The sequence below is a fragment of the Suncus etruscus genome, chromosome 7, assembly GCF_024139225.1.
Source record: "Suncus etruscus isolate mSunEtr1 chromosome 7, mSunEtr1.pri.cur, whole genome shotgun sequence".
NCBI lineage: Eukaryota > Metazoa > Chordata > Mammalia > Eulipotyphla > Soricidae > Suncus > Suncus etruscus.
The window spans coordinates 96,386,228-96,402,354 of NC_064854.1; the positions used below are offsets into that span (position 1 = coordinate 96,386,228).

At 47.7% G+C, this 16,127-nt stretch overlaps 1 protein-coding gene across 7 annotated transcripts in view; it reads left to right on the forward strand.

Moving 5' to 3' along the window:
* The window catches only part of MPRIP (myosin phosphatase Rho interacting protein), a 151,316-nt gene that overhangs the window by 87,126 nt on the left and 48,063 nt on the right, over positions 1–16,127 (forward strand). For all 7 annotated transcript variants that reach the window (XM_049776742.1, XM_049776741.1, XM_049776740.1 and 4 more), the window contains exon 4: positions 12,645–12,796. In XM_049776742.1, the coding sequence (XP_049632699.1) occupies positions 12,645–12,796 (152 nt within the window). The remainder of the gene's footprint in view (positions 1–12,644; positions 12,797–16,127) is intronic.

The following is a 16,127-nucleotide window of genomic DNA, read 5'->3' on the forward strand; positions in this document are numbered from 1 at the left end:
GAAAAGACTTTTTAAATCTTTGATTGAAGTAAATCAGAGTTTTTATTTGTTTTGTTCTTGGGCCACACCCAGTGGAGCTCAGGGGGTTATTCCTGGTTCTGCACTCAGGAATCACTCCTGGCAAGTGCTCAGGGAACCATTTGGGATGCCAGGGATCAAACCCAGGTTGGTCACATGCTTACTATCTCTCTGGTCCCAATGAAGTAAACTATTTTCACAGGAAAATATATGAACCACAAGTGTGATGAATTTTCACAGGCTGGTGTATATGTATTGACACTTCCTGAGGTAAATGACTGAAGGGGTGCCCTGAGCCTGTCTTCGTCAGCCTCTGCTGGTGTTGATACAGTGTAGGTGCCAATGATGCCAAGATCATGAATGCTATTGGAATGAAAGGAAACTTGATTTCCACACTCTAGGTCTTTCCCAGTAAGCCTGCGGTGGTTTCTGATATTTCTGCTTCTTGGCCCTGTGTAGCCACCTTGTCAGAGCACTTCTGTCAGAGGCTGTGATTAATGGTTCCTGGCAGCATCTGGAGTACGAAGCCCCAGTTGCATTTTTTTTCTGTGTACAGAGAAGCACGTGGATGCTTCTTCTAAGGTCTGGATTAGAGATGGGTGTTCCACCTTCCCTGTGACAAACCAAACCTCAAGGGGGCCCAGGAAGGAGCCTGCATTGGACAGGATGTGGTACACCCCAGCTGTAGGAAGGAAACCAAGCTGGGCATGGCTCTTCGGTCTGTCCTTGGAGAAGAGGTTGGGGGCAGTAGGTACCCCCTGGAGTGCCCCCGAGCTGGGCTCCCTTTAACCTTTGTCTGGGTGCCCCTCATTTCCTGGGAGTCAATCTTGTGTTTCTGGGCTTGAAAGGAAGGACTCCACAGGCTCAAAGCCCTGATCCCACTCTAGGTGTTCTGCTAGGGACCTCTCCTTTCCCTTCACTGTTATAGTCAAAAGCCTGGACTTCCAAGAATGCCTTGTGATTCTCTTTTGTTTGTTTTTGTTTTTGTTTCGTTTTTTTGGGTCACACCTGGCAGCGTTCAGGGGTTGCTCCTGGCTCTACGCTCAGAAATCGCTCCTGGCAGGCTCAGGGGACCATATGGGATGCCGGGATTCGAACCACTGACCTTCTCCATGCAAGGCAAATGCCTTATCTCCATACTATCTCTCCAGCCCCACCTTGTGATTCTTGATTTCTGTCATGAGCTCTGTCCTGAACTTCTTTGTATGGTTAGTTTGCATTCTTGGAATAAATGTGAGGTTTCTTCCCATGGGTCAGTCCTGTAGACTTCCAACTTGTGATATAGCACATGTGGTGGCCCCAGACTCATCCCATTGTCAATTCAACATGGGCCAGTATGAGGGCGAGGAGAAGTGTGTGCACATGCTCTCCCATAGGGTGCTGCCTACAGTGTCTCCTCCAGACACTCTTGGAGGAGAACCCACTGGACCCAAATCAGAGCACCGGTCAGGGGCTGTGATAGCAGAAGTCTCTGCTTTTGGCTTTCCTGGTTATTCTGGGAACCATTTAACACAGGGTCTTCCCATTATGCAGAAATGTGGCTGCCCTGGCTATGCTCCCTCATCTCATAGCTTGTGGAGGTGGGTGCTTGCTGGCAAAGCTGCAATGGGCCTACAAGGTCACTGCAGTGGAAGGACTGCCTTCTGCCTTCCCTCCCTCTTTCCTCTCAGGCTATTTTCTCTGAATCATAGGTGGTACTTCTTGGGCATTCTCTCATATACCTGGTAAAATTCAATTTCTAGTTGTCAGTCACTTTCCTGTGCTCATCTATCCCCCACCCCCAACTTCCCAAACTGCCACAGTCTCCTTACAGCTGTGTTTCGTCTCTGTGCTTCCTCTTGGCCATTGCCTTCATCAGGCTCTCCTTGGCCAGCCAGAAGCGGCCCGTGATTTAAGTCAGCTGGACACCCCACCAGGGACACTTATAGCCAGGAGAACCGAGCCTGCTATGGCATCAGATAGAAATCCGGTCTCCTTTTGGGAGCAGTTAGTTTCTGACCTTGGCTGGACATGAGAAGGACTAGGGACATTTTCATGGTTCTGGTGGCCAACTACGCCACCCCACCCCCTGAATATTTCCATCAGAGTTTCTGGGAATGGAATCTTTATTTAAAATATTTCCTGGTGATTTAGTTACTTAGCCAAAGTTGAGGACCACTAACCTAAATGCCAACTAAAGCCTTCCAGTTGAAGATCACTGCCTTCTTTTTAGCCTCTGTGGTAAAGCTGCTGTCTCCTCAGTTTCTTCCTGCTTTAGATTCCAGTCCTTGATGAGGATCAGGGTACATAGGAAGGTACGGAGATAGGATCTGATGAATGCCTAGCACCCCATTAGCTAGCTGCATGGTTTTCTGGGTACTTGCTGCTTCTCCAAACTCAGAGGAGTCGTAGCAGCTGAAGGCTGGGAGTGCTGTAATGTGGAAATCTCCATATAAGGCTAGACTTGCTCCAGCCTGCCTGGGTGTCTGTGCCAGCACCACCTCCTCTCCAGCACACTCCTCTTTTCCTCCCACCTGCCCACGGAGATGCTCCCACAGGCCTGGGAGGGCAGCTCTGCCAGGACAGGCCTCAAGCGCCACTCTTTTAGTCCCCTCTGTGGCCTCTCTTCTTTTTACTTTCTCCAGTTTCTATTACCTCTTTCTTTCCACCATGTCCTGGAAAGAGAAGACTCCAAAAAGCCATGCTGAAAGCATGCAGTTTCACCTCATGTATTCTACCTGGTGAGCTCTTGGGTGTGGGAGCTGTGACAGGTTTGTCTTCTTCAGATCCCTGGAAGAATCCAGTCAGTGGTTAAGGAAGTGTGTGTGTGTGTACACACACACACACATAATCTGCTGCCCATATGGCCATGTCACGTCCTGTGATATGTGTTCATGTGCATGCTCACTCTCTCCACCCGCTTACGTTCTTTTAATTAAAACTATTTTACATCAGGAAAGAAAAGAGAAATGAATGGTGTCTATAGGACTTAAGTTGAAAGAGACCATAATAAGCATCATGCTCTGCTTGATAAAACTCTTCCTTCCTGTAACATTCTGAAATCTTTGTGTATACTAGGGTTAAACAGTGAAGTAAGTGGATGGTGGGCAGTAGAATTTACCGGTACGCAAGGTAAGAGGCTTGAGAGTGATCCCTATGTGTGTATCAGATTGGGACACACCCATATGCTTAACTTAATGGAGACAGAGGATAGGTTGGTAGAGGATATGGATATAGATATACAAACAGATTTGGGGGTGGGATTTAGGGTTTTTTGTTTTGGGGCCACTCTGACAGTGCTCAGAGGTTACTCCTGGCTCTGTGCTCAGTAATCGCTTCTGATAGGCTCAGGGAACCATATGGGGATTGAACCCATACCTGTCCCATGTCGGCAGCATGCAAGGCAAATGCCCTACCGCTTTGCTATCACTTCAGCCCCATAGATACACAAGCAGGTTGCATACACTAGTATTTCCTTGTTCTGTCATCTGAGAAGACCTGATGTCCAGCTGCAGTGAGCTTACCTTGTACTTCAAGCTTGGTTTCTAATTCCATTCTCCAGTGAATAGAACCATAATTCTCTGAGAAATAGCAGGACAGGAGCAGGAAAGACAGGCTGAGCCTGGAGTCCTTGGAATGCCAGACAGGGAAGACACACACTGATGGACATGTCATAGAAGTAGGGACAACTGAAATAATTCTTAGTAGACAGAGTTACAACAGATTTTGAGAATGGGCACACCTGCTATTACTGAGGGGACTCCTCCCATCTCTGGGCCGGGTGTGTTTGTGGGGTGGGGAGAACATTTCTAGCATTATTACAGGGACCTTGGTTCAGGGATTGAACACAGGACTACGGAATGCAGATCCCTTATTCCAGCCCTTGCCTTCTTCTCTGCATTTGAGAAGAAAGTTGAGTTCATGCCCTTTCTTGGTCTTCTCCCTCATGACTCCAGCTCTGCCTTTTGACTCTCAACTCCTTTTTCCTTTCTTGCCACAGCCCTGCTAGAACTTTCCTCTGAGCTCTGAGCCTTTTTACCTCTGACGGAGCTTCTGTGATCATGGGCACCACCCACTTGGGGAGTTCCAGTGGAGAGGGTCTTGCTGCCAGTATTGCTATCATGTCCTGGAGTGACTATAACAAATATTGGGCTTGAGCCAGAGTGATAGCACAGCAGTAGGGTGTTTGCCTTGCATTCAGCTGACCTGGGACAGACCCAGGTTTTATTTCCGGCATCCCATATAGTCCCCAGAGCCTGCCAGGAGCGATTTCTGAGAGCACAGCCAGAAATAACCCCTGAGTGCTGCCAGATATGACCCAAAGACATATATATATAGAGAGAGAGAGAGCTAGAAATTGGTTTTCTTTACAGACAACTCCTGGCCACCTACTGCCTCTACTGTTCTGCTTTCCTTCTTGTTCTGGCTTAAATCCTGTCATTTGTGGTATTAGCCTAAAAGGATCTTTTTATTTTCTTTGTTTTGGGATTTGGGGCAGCACACAGTGTGTGCCTCACCTAGCAATGCTCAGAGGCTAATTCTGCCTCTGTGCTCAGGAGTGACCCCTGGTGGTTCTCAGGGAACTGTATATGGTGCTGTGGATTCAAACCTTTGTTGGCTGAATGCAAAACAGACGTCCTATTCATTATACCATCTGTCTCTCCAGCCCAGTACCTATTTTCTTATGCAAGCAGAAAGATATGAAGAGCCACCAAGCTCCATGGTGGTCATACAGTCAGACTTGTTTTCCTTCTGACCAGCAGTACAGTGGACTCTTATTTTTCTATTCCTGCCAATGCTGTTTTTAGGGTTGTTTGTTTGTTTTTACTTACTGTTGTAACCATCTTCATGGATATGAGGAGATAATCTAATTGTACTTTTAATTTTCCTAAAATTATATCTAACATTTTTATTTGTGTGGGTCACTTGTATGTCTTTTTTTTTTTTTTTTTTTTTTTTTTTTTGGTTTTTCAGGCCACACCTGTTCTGCTCAGGGGTAACTCCTGGCTACACGCTCAGAAATTGACCCTGGCTTGGGGGAACCATATGGGACGCCCGGGGATCAAACCGTTGTCCTTCCTTGGCTAGCGCTTGCAAGGCAGACACCTTACCTCTAGCGCCACCTCGCCGGCCCCACTTGTATGTCTTATTTGGAGAAATATCTGTTCAAATCATTAGTATAGGTTTGTTGTTTGTTTGTTTTGGGGTCACACCTCAGTGCTCAGGGGCTACTCCTGGCAGGCACTGGGGAATATGGGATACCAGGATTTGAGCACCGCCTGGCCAGGATTGGCTGCTTGCAAGGCAAAGCCCTACCGCTGTGCTATCTTACTCTGGCCCCCTCATTAGTACATTTTTAAGTTTTTTTATTTTTTCATTGTTAATTTGTAGGAGTTTCTTGTGCATTCTGATAATTAGAGGGGGAGGTTTGGGCCACACCTGGTGATGCTCTGGGCATATTCCTGCCAGGGCAACCATGTGTGTTGCAAAGAATTGAACTGAGACATAGCACCTTACCTGCTATACTTTCAGTCCAATCCCACATTCTGAATATTAAATTTTAATCAGATATATGATTTTCAAATCTTTTCTCTGGGCCTGTAGTCTTTTTTGTTTTGTTTTGTTTTCCTTTTCTTTTTAAAGATACAGGGTCTCACTATGTTGCCCAGGCTGGAGTACAGTGGCTATTCACAGGCGCGATCCCACTACTGATCAGCATGGGAGTTTTAACCTGCTCCGTTTCCAACCTGGGCTGGTTCGCCCCTCCTTAGGCAACCTGGTGGTCCCCCGGTCCCGGGGGTCACCATATTGATGCCGAACTTAGTGCAGACACCTGATCAGCATAGCACACTGCAGCCAGAACTCCTGGACTCAAGCCATCCCCTGGCCTCAGCCTCCCGAGTAGCTAGGGCTACAGCGCGCGCCGCCACGCCCGGCTGTAGTTTGTCTTTTATCCCATTTGATAGCATTTTTGGTATGCAGATATGTTTTATTTTAATTTTATTTATACTCATTTTACTTTTAGGAGCTGAGTGATAGTATATGGGTAAGGCACTTGTCTTGCACTCGGCCAACCCAGGCTCAATTCTTGACATCCCATGTGGCACCCCCAAATACTGCAGGAGAGATTCCTGAGCTCAGATCCAGGAGTAACCCTTGATCATCACTGGTGATCACCCAAACAAAAAAAAAACAAAACTAGTGTATTTTTCATCTCGTTTCCTATTCCTTTGCTGTCCTATCCAAGAAATCATTGTTAGATATAAATGTAGTGTTACAAAGCTTTTGTCATTGATCTTGCAAAAGATTCATATTTTTGCTCTTATACCATGCTTACAATCCAGCTTCAATTCATTCTTGGGAGTATGCTAATGAATACTTACCTCCTGTGGCACCCTGGTAGATGTTTAGGAAGATGAAGAATTCTTCCTGGCCTTTCCTCTGCCCTCCCCCTCAGAAGCAAGGACGTTGGCTACTAGTGATTTTTCCCAGGGACAGCTCTGGCATGGCCACTTGGCTGTGGTCTGGGCATCTTACTGTTCAGCCAGGGCCTGAGCCAGCAGGCCAGTCTAGCATAGCAGGTGTGAGAAGGAACTTCCTGGCCTTGGCAACAAGTGAAAAGGGTCCTTGTGTTCTTTTCTCCCTTAAGAAGAAATAAGTCTGATTTCCCCCACGAAGGCAGATTTTGGCTGGTGAAAAGCCCAGAAAGTTTAATTCTACAGCAGCTCACTACCTTCCCAGACTACTTCAGGAGGTGCAGACCTCGTTCACTCCTCTTTCTTCCTTTTCTGCAGCTCTGGGGTGGCATGCCCAGCAGGGGCCATGGCAGTTCACCTCATTGTTTGCAAATTCTTTTCTGTTAATCCATGGAAGCCTGAACCTCAGGAAGCAGACGGGAAACCGAATTTTGACTATCCTCATATCTCTCCAGGTCTTGGTCTGCACCTTTGGGATGAGGGGCAGGTAGGATAATAGAAAGCCTTTCACCAGCTTAAGAACAGTGCCCTGTGTTTCACAGAATCCTGATTAGAGAGCCTGCCAGTCTTGTAGGTTATTGTCCACAGCTGTGCTTTGTCTGCTTTGTCTGTCCTTTAATACTCAGGGAATTGAACAGTTTAGGCTTTGGGTTACTGACCCCACCCTGTGCAGTGAAAATGTCATGACTAATTTATTTCTCCCCCCAAAATTTATTTTGATTACTTTTAACTAAAGACCTCAGTGATGACATCACCAGTGGATTGAACACACATGTATACTAGTAACTTAGGTTTTACATTGTAGTCTTTATTTGTTTGGATAACACCCAGCAGTGCTCCTTGCTCTGTGCAGAGGGATTACTCCTGTAAGGCCCAAGGAATCATATGTGGTACTAGACATCCAATCCAGGTTAGCCAGTCACATGCAAGGCAAGCATCTAACCTGCTATATTTCTCTCTGGCCCCTATGTATTCTTTTTTTATATTAAAGTAAGCCTGAATAATTAATAGTACAGCAGGTAGGGCATTTGTTTTGTATGCAGCTGGCCCAGGCCCAAATATACATATATGTATAATTATAAATATGTAATGATGTAATATATTATTTCATATACCATATAGTATTATAATACATATAAATGGCAGGCGCTGTTGGCATGGACAACACAAGGGCTTAAATGATTAGAGGCCCGTGAAAGATCCTTCTGGGGTTGTTCAATAGCCGCAGTAACACCAACATAACTGAGGCTGGCCCTGCCCTAAGTTCTTCCCAGTGAATCCAAAAGGAACCGAATGTACTTTTTGGGAGGATATAATACACAGGCCTCACTGACAGTTTCAGGCTCTCTTCTCCCCAACACACACACACACACACACACACACACACACACACACAAATCAAAATCATAGGCTTGAAACTACACACATTACACACGTTTCCAGTTTGAAGCTCTCACAAGAGACACAAGATGCTTTGCCAGACCTATACCTGCTTGTTCCTGGGAGCTGTGGGGAAGAAGGCAAAGAAGTAGTGCAAGTGCAGTGTCTAACTCCAAGCAGCAGTAACTCCTCCATTTGGACCAGACCACTTTGTTCTTCCCCTTCCACATAGGGGCAGCTGAATGAAAGCTGCCCTGCTGCCCTTGACTAAGCCCCATGTACAACAGAGCCTAGCTTCCCTGCCTTAGGGATGGTGTCTGCTGGCATTTAAGCAGCTCTCTTCACCTACCTCGCCAGTCCAGCTGTGCCAGCACCCAGCCTGTCCCTTTCTTCCTTCTGAGTTCAAGGAGAAAGTGCTGACTAAATTGTCCTTTCCACAGTGTCCCTGTGCATGATGGGTACATCTGTGTGTGAAAATGGCAGTTTCCAGGCAACTCTGAATAAGGTTGTTTCTGTGTTGTTATTTTGCACTAAAATCAGATAACAAAACCTCTCTGTCTCAACCACCTTAAAATGGACAATTTAGTGACATTTTTACTCTTCTTTATCCACTATGTGGTTAAAATCAGATAACAAAACCTCACAGTCTTAACCACCTTAAAGTGGACAATTCAGTGGCATTTTTACTCTTCTTTGTCCACTACCTGGTTCTAGGACAGTGTCATCTCCCAAGACAGACTTGGACACAGTGAACCATCACTCCTCATTCTCTTCCCAGCCCAAGGCAGCTCTAATAGTTCTGATTATACTAGATGTTTCATCAAAATAAAATTATCTGGTGAGTGTCCTTTTTGTCCTGCATTAGTCTAATATTTTGAGACTTGTTCTCAGTGGAGCGCATTTCATGGTTGAATAATAATATTGTATGGACAGGGGCCAAAATGTTGTAGTACAGTGGTAGGGCATTTGCATATGGCTGACCTAGGACAGAAGCAGGTTGTATCTTCAGTATCCCATATGGTCCCCCCAAGCCTGCCAGAAGCGATATCTGAGCGCAGAACCAGGAGTAACCCTTGAGTGCCACCAGGTGTAGTCCAAAAAAACAAACAAACAAAATTATTGTATGGAAAAAAAACAAAAACCTTTTGGGTTTTTGCAAATAATTTTGCTATGAACATTTGAGTAAGTGGGTGTTTCTGTTCAGACATCTATGCTCAGTTCTCTGGGTAGAAACCTAGGAGTAGCATTGCTGGGTCAGAAAGCAACTGCAGACAGAGCCTTGAGAGAAATTATCAGATTGTTTCCCGGCAGCTACTCTCACAGTAGGACTGAATTCTTTTTATTCCCATTTATACTTCTGGAAATAGGACTCAACTGTTGGTGACTTGCCAATAATTAGAGAAATGGTGGGATTCTCCTTGGCTAATTCTTTCTCGAAACAGAGAACTGAGTTCATATTTAGCCTTTATCTCTCTGGAGGAAAAATTGACTTTGAGTTATTTTGGCTCCAGCCCTTCTCCTGTCCTGAGCGATGGAAGTACAAGTAATGCCTCCAACCACTACCACCCTCCTTGCCATAACCTTCACCCTTGCTGGCCAAACATCCCCAAGTCTCCTGAGAGCCAGCTGACTTGGCAGGCAGTTACAGTCCAGAGGGGAGGAATTCAGAATTCTGGGTTCCTTCTGAGGAGACTGGAGGAGACTTGAGAGCTATGTGACTGTCTGGGTACCTGAGGCCTCACAGCGTCTAAGGCCCCTCTCAGCCACTCTGCATCTGTTGGCTCTAGTATGGAGGGCTGTATGGAGCTGCACATAGACCACACAGACCAGCCTGCAGTAGCTGGTGGTGGCGCAGAAGGGCTCAGTAGCTTTCTTCATGAGAGGAATGGAAAGCAAGAGGTCCCCTGTCTGTCTGCATTACTTCCAGCTCTCTGGCATAGCTGATAGAAGGTTTCTCTGAATTGTAAGAGAGGCCAGGCAGGGCCTTCTTTGCTTACTCCAAGTCTGTTAGAGTCACAGTCTCAGGGACTTGCCTGTAGATCTTTACAGTTTTCTCCAAGAATGTTAGCTCCAGAGGTATCTTATTCACTGGGGAAGACTAATCTTGAAGTGCTTTAGGGCCAAAGTCTTATTGGCATTTGGCTGGTCACTCATAATTCATTGTCATCTCATAATTCAGAAGCTGTGGGGTCCTGTAAACAAGTAGAAGGAAAAGCCTGGAAACATTCCAAGATGTGAGCTCTAGTTAAACCCTAAAACTCAAATTCCTAAAACTCGAATCCAACAGGAAATGCGAATAGAGGAGACCAGCTTTAGCTCAGATGTGCCCATCTGGAAACAGTAGAGAGAACTCAGATGGTGAGGCTGCTGTCATGTCTTCAGTGAAACTCGGTTAGGTGTCCTGGCTGCAGTGGGTCCTGGTGGGCCACTGTATAGAAGATACAACAAGGATAATAGGGAGGGGAGGCAGGTGTGAGAACAGCCCTGTATTTAAACCACTTCATCTTTAGGCAGTATAGAGGCAGAGGCAAGCAGACTGTCAGAGGCCCCTGGAAGCCCAGCCATGACATTGTTGCTCCTAACTTGGTGCCATCATAGAGTTGGAGGGCCTGCAGGAAGCCACCCCTCCTTTTTTCAGAAATGAAACAAGTAAAATTAGGTGATGCTCAGCCTTAGTAAGGAAGCCCAGATTCCTAACCCCGTGGAGATGTAGAATTAGGCCAGGGAGCTTTTTGGATGAGCCAGTTTTTCAGCAGACAGTGGTGTTGTTGGGGGATGGCGGGCGGTGCCAAGGGAGTTCCCTAAGGCTGGATCTGGGTTACAGCTCACATGTCTGTCCTTACTGTTCCAGCACAAGGTCTGGCCCAGCCAAGAGAAACGGCTTGTTGGGGACATGTTCTCTGTTCGGTGCTCAGACTTCAGATGAGTATGGCTGGCAGAGGAGAGAAGCCTCACAGGCCGTGGGGAATTAGTGAGAGTATTTATGTCCCAGACCTGCACCAAGTGGCACAGATGTCAAAAGCCACATCTGCCACAGCATCACTCAGGCCCTGCTCTGAGCAGATAGTGTTGGCACCATCTTTCCAGGATGAACTTCTCGTGTGGCTTCTCTGTGAGCACAGACTTAGTTTCTAGGCTTCCTTTTAGGTCTGTAGTGTCCCCAGCCACCTTTATGCATCTGTAACACTGTGCCTATTAGAAGTGCCTGCCTCACTTAGGCATTATATAAGAGGTCATGCAGGAGTCTAGAGCAGCGATTTCCTAGTGAGCAGATAGTACATTTCTCTCCTTCAGAACTAATTGTTATGTCTTCCCTTCTACCTACTTTCAGTCTTCCCAGAAGGAACTAAAGCTCTCCTCAGAATAAAGAAATTGAGGGGGGCAGAGAGATAGCACTGCAGTGGGGCATTTGCCTTGCATGCAGCCAACGGAGGACAGATGGTGGTTCGATTCTTGGCATCCCATATGGTCCCCTTAGCCTGCCAGGGGCTATTTCTGAGCACAGAGCCAGGAGTAACCCCTAAGCGCCTCTGGGTGTGACCAAAAAACAAAACAAAACAAAAACAACAACAACAACAACAACAAAACCCCCAAACAATAAGGAGACTGAGGCCCAGAAAGATTGTAAGAAATTTTGCAATGTAATTGTTTGCCAAAGAGGGTTCCAATAGTGCAGTGATGTGATGTGGGTGGAGGTGTGGAAGCTGGAAGGGCTGGAGCAGAGGGTGAGAATGCTGTGATGATGCTGGAAGGATGCATCTCTTTTTAGGATGGAATTCATGTTGTGGCCCCAGTAGGCACTTGGAAAGGGCCTAGGCCAAAGGGTATATGTCCTTCTAGCCAGATCAGCAGGAGGATGGGACCCAGGATACCTCCCCATTTCAGTCACTGCTCTGAAGGTCACCACCCACCCTGTTATTAGTAGGGGCTTTCTTTCCCCATTTCTACCATTAGTAAGGGCATGAAGGGAGCATCTCTGAGACAAGAGCTAGAGCTACACCTGGTGGCTGCCATGATCTCCTTGCAGAAGCATTGTTCTATTGGAGAGAGAAGGGGTGACCAGATGTTCTCTCCTTTCATTGTTGTCAGTAGTCGTTTTTCATAGCCTCCCTGTATTGCTTTTGATATTGTAGCTGTAATTGAAGTATCTAGCATATTTTTGCCTCCCAAATTGGGGAAAATGGGTAGTGAAGTATTTGCCCAGAATGGACAGGCATCTGTGCAGCTCTATAGACAGTTCTGAGGGCAGCAGTGTGTCTCTAGGCTCCAGCAGGCTTGTCCCACCTTTAAAGCATTGTGTACTGAGACCAGCCCCTGTCTCCACAATACACCTTTAAGGATGCACCCACGTCTGCCTCCTCTTCTCACTAAAAATAATCTTGCTATTTTGAAACCACCTCCTGGAGCTGCTTCTCATTGCTCTCCTGAATCCACGGCCCCTCTGAGATCAGGCTCTCAGCTGCCTCTGCTGCCCAGCTGTACTCACGAGGCTGTTCCTTCCTGTCCTTCCACCTTACTAGCTTTGAGGTGGTTTTCTGGCTCAGTAGGAATGGGACTGGTGTGTTCTTTGAGGAGCATAAGCTTCTTGCTGCCCCCTAGGGGCAGTGAGATGGCAAGTGGAGCGGGGGACAAGGATGGCATAGCTACCCTTCCATCTCCCTTGTCATTGGAGTTGCAGACCGTGGTGAGAGGTTCCACCAGGTTGGACAAAACTTTATGGTATGTAATCTGCTGCCTCACTCTGTCCTTCAGAGCTAGCTCTAAGTGACTTCCTGTTCTGTCTCCTTGCAGCCTACAACCCTCCCTCAGGGTACAATCAATATGAACCAGTGTACTGATGTGGTGGACGGCGAGGGCCGGACAGGCCAGAAGTTCTCCTTGTGTATTTTGACCCCTGAGAAGGAGCATTTCATCCGTGCAGAGACCAAGGAGATCATCAGCGGGTGAGTATGCTCCTGGCACTCTGCAGCTTGATCGCTCTGAGGCAGAACCACTGTCACTGTCCTCTGAAATGAGTCCCCTCTCATAGTGCCCTGTGTGCCTGCCCCCCTTGGTTTTTCCATCTTGACTACCTTATTTCTTTGTCCCACATACTGGCCAAGAGCAACTCTGCTTTTTCCTGCCTACTCTAGGGCCTCCCCTGCTGGTCCTGCCTCGCCGCTGTGTCTTCTCCAGTTTCTCAGCACCATCCCCTAGTTCAACTCTCATTGCTCTCCACTTGCCCTTACTACATCCAGAGGACTCAGTCCCCAAAGCATGTCACCTGGGGTGAAATCCCAGTACATTGACTAGTTCAGCAGTGCCAGTATCCTCACTTAGCCCTCTGGCCTTTCACCTCACCATTGTCATGTTCTTAAGCACTGAGCTCCTTATGTCCTTGTCTCCCCACCCACTGGAGTGACTCCTCAGTCCATGCTGTTAGAGTTGACCTGAGTGTTCGTGATGCTCTTACCAAAGATGGCATTGGTCTGATTTCCTTAGCCTGTGGACCATGCATGTGGAGCTAAGTTTCTATATTGCTTTGTGCACTGAGTGGGACAGGTGCAGGCTCTGGGTCATCCCACTTCCTTGGAGGCTTCGGGGGACCATGGACGGTAGAAGGCAGGCCCAATGTTTAGATAGCCTACTGCCCAGAGACATAGGCCAGTTGCTTGCATATATGTTTAGCAGGCAGGCAGGGAGCCCAGCCAGGATCCTGGAGATCATCAGACTCAGGCTAAGAAAGAATTAGGTGTTGCTGAGGAAACTGGTAGAAAGTACATTTGGGTAGCTCAGAGGACTGATGATTATTGCAGGATAGAGAAGGAGTCATCCAAACATGAACCCCTTTATTGTTGACCATCAAAAGTCTTCCCTGAGCACTAGCAAGGGCCTGTTATGGGAGAAAGCAAGTTTGTCCCCATCTTGCCAAAGTGAAGGTCTGCACCATGAGAGGTAGGGATAGTTGGGGCAGAAGGTCAAAGCTGTGGTATGAGAGGCCAGGTGGCTATTTACTGGAGTACAGGTACCCCTAGGGAGAGTCAGGGATGGGAGATACACAACAACCTCTGCCCTGTCTCTGAGGTCATTGCAGATTGTCTTAACCCCATTCATAGAGTGATGGGACAGTGAGCTGTGCACTGGTTCACAGATGGGCAATTATTTCCAAGACAATAGTATCACAGAGTTTCCACACAGTGGGGTTGTGACACACTGTGCCCGCAGGAGATGCATATCTGACACTTGCCAGTCCTTCCAGCAGGTGGCCTCAGTCCTCCACAGGCACTCAGCCCAGGCCAGGCATCCTTGTCTTTGGTGTGGCACCAGGCTTGCCATTCCGCTGTAGCAGAATGAGTAGACAAGGTAATTCATAGGCAGTAAGACCAGGTGCTTGTGATCTTGGGGTTCTGTACTTAGGCTAGGTATTCCTAAGGGTAGAAGGCTTAATAGCAAAGCTTTCCCTTCCTTGCTTCTATGTCTGGGTTCTATAAACATCCTTTTTAAAACATCCCTACCTGGGCCCGGAGAGATAGCACAGCGGTGTTTGCCTTGCAAGCAGTCGATCCAGGACCAAAGGTGATTGGTTCGAATCCCAGTGTCCCATATGGTCCCCCGTGCCTGCCAGGAGCTATTTCTGAGCAGACAGCCAGGAGTAACCCCTGAGCAATGCCGGGTGTGCCCCCCCCCCCAAAAAAAATAAAATAAAACATCCCTACCCTGCCAAGGGGCAGACCTCTTCCAGTAGCAGCTGGCAGGCCTGGGCAGTCGTTCACCCACCTTCCTCAGACCAGAACATTCAGCCTCTAGCAGGGGACCAGGCAGGATGGTTGACTGGGCTTCTGTCTCCTCTACATCTCCTCACTGATTCTGGCCCTAGGAAGGGTTTTGATCAGTGGTTCCCTAAGTGCTCTATGCTCTTTGTATGAGAGTAGGAAGTAGGAAGATGGTTCCTCCAATCTTCTTTAAGGGGCCGTCTCTAAATGAACCCCTAGATACCCTACGTCGCCACATCTCTTAGGGCTGGATGGAGTAAGCCAACAGTCTCCTGTGTGTCTGCACTCAGAAGAACTTCCAGGATGAAGCTTCACAGCCTCCCAGCTTTGAGAAGAAGAAGTTAGACCTTCTGTGCCCTCCAGCTTGGTGGGCTTGGGGCTTTCCTCTTCTCTATGCCTTGCTTTCCAGCTCCTTCTTTCCATTCTCACCCACTTTGATGCTATCTTTAATGTCAACACGTACTTGGACGCCACCGCCACCAGTTTCATGTTCACATTTTCCTCTCAACTCTCTCTCAGCCTTTATTAGTTTAGATCCTACCTCCTTGGCTTTTTTCTGTGAGCAGTCAGAGAACACAGCAGATGCCCTCGGCCTTCAAAAACTTGTGCAGCATTGCAGCCCCAGCACACACTGGGTTTCCCCTCAGCGCCCCATCCTTAGGACTCACAGGTTTGCCTGCTCAGTAGTCAGTGGTCAGTCAGTAGCCACTTGATCTCTCCACGTGGGCCCAGGGCACCCAAAGGGCCTGCCTCCCTGCCACACCTCCCATACTGAGAGAAGGAAGAGTTGCCAGTACACAGGGACCTCAGGACAGTACTGCAGTTCACTTCTCCATGGCCCTTAAAGCCAAACAGGAGTCCCCGGCCAAACCTCAAAGCTATAATCAGATCATTCCTCTCATAGAATCATAGCCGTATTGTCTCAGGTGTTCTTATTCCTGTGGGTTGAAGATGCCTGCTTTCCAGCCTTCCGGGGAAAGGACCGCCTGCAGATGATCCCTCTTTTTAAAACATCCTTTGTTCCCCACTACTCTGCCCCTCTCCTGGTTTGCAGTTGCTTCCTCTGTGCACCGCTAACCTATATAGTAGAAACAGCAGTGCACAGAGGATGCCGAAACCCAGAAGGGCTGAGCTGGCTGAGGCCACAGAAGAGCCAATGATAACTCCAAGCCCTGAGGCCCTCAGCTTCTGGCTCAATGGACCTTCTGTCCCTGTGCAACTCTGTAGGTGAATGGACAGTTCACACCTCGGGGACATTCATATTGCCATGGGGGAACCTTGGGAGCACTGTTTCTAGTTGACTGCTCTGAAGGGGCTCAGAGGCTATCAGTTGCAGCCCATCTGAGCTAATCAAATCCATGAAGGCAGTTTTCGGGCTGAGATCAAGCACAGAAAATAGGGTCATTTACAGAAACAAAGCAGCACCAACCTCACTAAGGCTGACTCAAGGCCCACCAAGTCAACCTGAACTATCTCGCAGAGTCTGGCCTTTGCTGGTCTCACTAGTGCCTTTCCTCCACCA